The sequence below is a fragment of the Haliaeetus leucocephalus genome, unplaced genomic scaffold (assembly GCF_000737465.1).
Source record: "Haliaeetus leucocephalus isolate CR32 unplaced genomic scaffold, Haliaeetus_leucocephalus-4.0 Scaffold362, whole genome shotgun sequence".
Classification (NCBI taxonomy): domain Eukaryota; kingdom Metazoa; phylum Chordata; class Aves; order Accipitriformes; family Accipitridae; genus Haliaeetus; species Haliaeetus leucocephalus.
This window is the reverse complement of record NW_010972798.1, coordinates 6,728,057-6,732,696: the sequence shown is the minus strand read 5'-3', so window position 1 is coordinate 6,732,696 and position 4,640 is coordinate 6,728,057. Positions and strand designations below refer to the sequence as shown.

The window sequence follows — 4,640 nt, the reverse complement described above, 5'->3', positions numbered from 1 at the left end:
TGGTGGGTGGTGGCGTGGTGTCTCCCTGCTGCGTGCATCGGTGCTGAGTCGGGGTGCTGGCACTCTACCTGACGCCGTGCCCCATCTCTCCCCAAGCATTTCTACCAGAACAGGGCGCAGCCTCCCGCCAGCGCGTCCCGCGTGCAGAGTAACACGACGGCCCGTCCCGGCCCCCCTGCCCATGTGTATCCGGCTGCTTCCCAGGTGATGATGATACCCTCCCAGATATCCTACACACCTTCCCAAGGAGCCTATTACATTCCCGGACAGGTGAGGGCCGTGCCCTGGGCTCTGCAGGAGGGGGGGCTGGGGTGGGCACTGGTGGGGGGGTGTTGCCCGGGGTTGGAGCCCAGGTCTGTTTTGGGAGGGTGGAAGGGGTCCCCCAGGCTCTCTGAGCACCCACTGATTTGAACAGGGTGTTCCCTGCCTCTGTAGAGGGGTGGCAGGCAGCGCTGGTCCCCGTCCCCGCCAGCCCTCCGAGGTGCCTGGCGCCTGTTTTGCCTGCATCCTGCTCCCTGCCCTGGCGCTCAGCTGGTTCACAGGCAGGTTTGGGGATACATCAGTGGTTTGGGGGTACATCCATGTCCCACAGGGGAGGTAACTGACCTTTCTTCTCCCCCGTTGCAGGGTCGCTCCACGTACGTCGTCCCGACCCAACAGTACCCGGTCCAGCCCGGCGCCCCTAGTTTTTACCCTGGAGCCAGCCCCACAGAGTTCGGGACTTACGGTACAGATGGGGGGCTTGCTCTGCTCCCCGGTACTCTTCCAGCCCCAGCACTTCCCCCGTTTTTTTGCTCCCCTGCCTCTGGCCTCCCTACAGTACCCTGTGCTCAGGAGCTGAGCACAGACCCCTCTACCTTTGCCAGCTCGCTGGGGCCATCTCTGTGACTCTGTTACAGGCTGTTTTAGGGGGGCAGGGGGTGTTGCCTGTCTCCCAGCAGCACTTGAGGGCTGCGCATCGTGTCCCACCGGTCCATCCACCCCCACCCTTTTCCAAATCGGGACCGTTTAATGTTTAACTCTCCTGGCGGAGGGCTGGGGCAGACTTTATCCCCTGTTCCCCCACATTCACCGTCAAGGTGGTGAGCAGTTTTGTGCTTGCTGACCCCCCCAGCCTCGGATCCCCGCTCCCCAAGGAGCCAAGCCTGAGGTGCCAGGGCTGCTCCGTGCCTGCCCTCTCCCGGCGCTGGGAAGTGGCAGTGTGAGCAGCCCCCCCCCTTTTTCCCCCCCCTCGCATGTGGCCACCCGGGCTGTGACTATATTTAGGCTTGGTCGGTCTCGGGAGGCCCGGCAGACACAGAAATGTGAGCCGAGGCCTCCGGCCCGGCCCCGGCACGGCAGCAAAGCATAACCGGGGCAGAGATGGGCTTCTCCTGAGCCAGGTACGTGCCCGTCCTCCCTCCCTCTTGTCCTGGGGCCCAGCTGGCCCCTTGGAGGAGGGAGGTGGGCCCCAGCAGCGGCCGGCTCCTGCGCTCAGGCCAGGGCATGGCTGCTCTTTTGTGCCTGACTCTGGGGCATCCCCTGGGTGTTTCTGTGGGGTCCCGGGATGGGTTTTCCCCCTGCCTCCGCTTTGGGGCTGCAGCTGTTCCCAGGGCAGCTGGCAGCAGCGTGCCCCTTGCCCGCAAGACTGGGTGGGTGGCCTGGCATGGCGTGCCCCTTGACGGGCGAGACGAGCCGGCCCTCCTGGTCCCTGGGGCTGGACAGCTCAGGGGGTCTCCCTCCCTCCCCCTGACCCATCCCGGGGTGAGAAGCCCGGCTGCTGCCCCCTCTCCCCCCTGGGCAGAGGGAGGGGTCCCTGGCTCAGGCACCAGAGCACCCTGGGGGAGTTCCAGGCTAAGCGCAGCCTGGGAGGCGCTGGAGCCAGAGGGGGCCAGGGCCCAGCTGTGCCTGTGTCCCCCCGCCCCATGCCCATATCCTCGTGGTGCCGCTCTGGGGTGATGGTTGCGGATGCCCAGGGAGGAGCGGAGCGCCTCTCAGGGGCTGTGCCAACCCTGGATGGGGTCCAGCTCTGCCTCCGGCCCCCGGCACAGCTCCCTCCTCCGGGCTGGGCTTGCCGGGGGCTCAGGCTGTGCAGGGAGCACGAGCCCCTCGGCCTGGGTGTGAATGGAGGGTGCGGACGGGGCTGCCTGGTGCCGCCCTTGGGCTGGTGCCGGCCCTGGGGAGATAAGGGTGCCGGCAGGAAGGCGGCTGCCGGTGGAGCCGGGACGCCCGTACCTGGCATGGCCGAGCGTCCCGGCCAGGCCGTCGGTGGTGTGGAGCCGGTGGGCACGGCAGGCGCCCGCAGGGCCCGGCTGGGCGTGGGGGCGGCGCGGGGACGCTCTGCTTCACAGGGAAGGAATTCGGTCAGGCCTGTCAAGCGGGTTGGGACGACCTGGGCCGGATGCGATGGGGGTTCACGGCAGAGCGGCACGGGCTCCCCAGGCTTCTGACAGACCCCTGTGTTTGGGGGATCGGGGGGTCCCCAGGACAGCCTTGAAGGATCTAGGTTGGCTGGTCTGACGCTCTCTCCTCTCCTCCCAGCGGGTGCTTATTACCCGGCACAGGGGGTGCAGCAGTTCCCAGCGGGGGTCCCTACCGCCCAGGTCATTGTGAGCCAGCAGCCGCCGATCCCCCCAAAACGAGAGCGCAAGACGGTAAGAAGCCATACACCTCCAGGCATGGGGGGGGCTCGTGTGCAGGAGGGGACGGTGCCCGCCCCGGGTACCTGTGGTGTGCAGGATGGGATGTGGTGCAGCACGCCGTGGAAGGCGGGGGCGGCACGGGGCCATGCCGCCCCCCCCCAGCTTGGGGGGGGCGCTCAGTGAGGGAACTGGGGTGCGTGACTGGTGTTGGCAACCTTGGCTGTCCCGGCGGGCAGCGTTGTGCTGAGTCACGGCTCCTGGGGGGGGTGGGGGTGCCGCGGCTGCCAACTGCTGTCTGCTCCCGGAGATGCCGGCACTCGGAGGCCTCGCGCGGGGCCTATTTATAGCGGGGAGCCGGGCGGCTGCCGGCATGGCCCCACAGCGGGGGGCAAGGGGTGCTACTGGGCCAGGGAGGGGGGATGCTGGCATTTCCTCGGCAGAGGGGCCTCGGTGCCCCTTGGGCTCTGCTCTTGCTGCCCGGGAAGCGGGTCATGTTTGGGGGTGGGGAGGGCAAGACCCCTGGCTGCACTGTGCCCCCCCCACCTGAGTCCCAGACCCATGTGTGTCCCCCACTCAATTCCCAGCAGGGTGCCCTGTGGCTCCTGCTGCACCCATGGCAGCCACAGTGAGGCTGCAGGTGTATGGGCTCGCCATGACTTTTGCGTGCCAAGGCCCGTCCCCTGTGCTGTCCCTGAGGTGGGAGGGGGTCCCCGCAGCCCCTGTGCCAGTGTAGTGATGCCTTGGGATGCCCTGACCCCTGGAGACATGCACTGGCTTGGGGACACGGTGCTGGCTCCGACTGCCTGGCATGATGGCTTGCAAGGCTCGCCGTGCCCCATGCTGTCCCTGTCCACTGGGCATTGGGACAGGCCGGTGTCTGTGGGGCACTGTGCCCCGCGGGGAGAGGAGGTGGCACCTGTGGGTCCCCAGGCTGCACGTGGCCAGGGCAGGCACAGTGCTGAATGAGCCTCTCGGAGAAGGGGGTGTTGTGCGGGTGTGGGGCCCAGGGAAAGGGGGTGGCCCATGTGCTTTTTCCCCAACCCCGCTGACAGCTTCCCCTTCTCTGCCCTGACCTGGGGACAGATCCGGATACGAGACCCCAACCAAGGCGGCAAGGACATCACTGAAGAAATCATGTCCGGAGCAAGGACCTCATCCACCCCCACCCCTCCACAGGTAAGGGGACCCGCCCCGCTGACTCCCTGACTGGGGCAGCGGGATGTGCACGGGCCCTGCTGAAGTCCCTCTTTGCCTCCCCCCCAGGCTGGAAGCGGTTTGGAGCCCCAGGCCAACGGAGAGACCCCCCATGTAGCAGTTATTGTCCGGCCAGGTAAGTGCCCGTGCTGGGGGTGGGTGTGCCAGCCAGCAAGGCTGCTGCCAGGCTCCATGTTGTTGGCACTGCGGGGTGCGAGATGCCAGCCCTGCCATTACTCTGTTCACCTGGGGCTTGTGGGGTCAAACGCATTCCCTGCATACCTGGTGACTGGTGCCCCCACGTTGGGTCCAGGAGAGTTTATGGGGGCTGTCTGCTCACCCCAGCTGTCCCCTGGAGGACCCCTGTCGTCCCAGTCACCCGTTTGTGATGGGGATTGGCACATCTGTCCCTATTCCTCCTGCAGATGGAGGGGTCTGGGGGGGATGCAGGGTGAGCGAGTGATTGGAGAGCTCCCCATTAATGCCGCCCACCTTGCAGATGACCGCCCGAAGCCGGCGCTGGTGGTGAGCAAGCCCGTCTCCCTGGAGCCCAGCAAGTCGGCGTCCCCGTCACCTCCCCCTCCCCTCATCCCCGAGGTGGAGCCTGTGGTGCTCTCGGCCGTGACGCTGGTGCCAATGGAGCCCCCCGTGGATGCGGACACTAAAGTGGAGCTGGGCGAGGCGCCGCCCGACCCTCACAAGACGTTTAGCGCCATCACTACAGTGCCAGGGGCTGCGGAGCTGCCCCTCGTGCCCGCACCAGATATGGACACGGTGGCTGCGGAGGAGGAGGAGGAGGAGGAGGAGGTCGCCATTCCCCTCCCG

General features: G+C 67.1%; 1 protein-coding gene across 1 annotated transcript in view; it reads left to right on the top strand.

Annotated features, from left to right (window-relative positions):
- The window catches only part of LOC104835212 (eukaryotic translation initiation factor 4 gamma 1-like), an 8,691-nt gene that overhangs the window by 3,256 nt on the left and 795 nt on the right, over window positions 1-4,640 (top strand). Inside the window, exons 4-9 of the mRNA XM_010573099.1 lie at window positions 97-270; window positions 628-727; window positions 2,521-2,633; window positions 3,705-3,797; window positions 3,885-3,951; window positions 4,315-4,639. Coding sequence (XP_010571401.1) covers window positions 97-270; window positions 628-727; window positions 2,521-2,633; window positions 3,705-3,797; window positions 3,885-3,951; window positions 4,315-4,639 — 872 coding nt within the window. The remainder of the gene's footprint in view (window positions 1-96; window positions 271-627; window positions 728-2,520; window positions 2,634-3,704; window positions 3,798-3,884; window positions 3,952-4,314; window position 4,640) is intronic.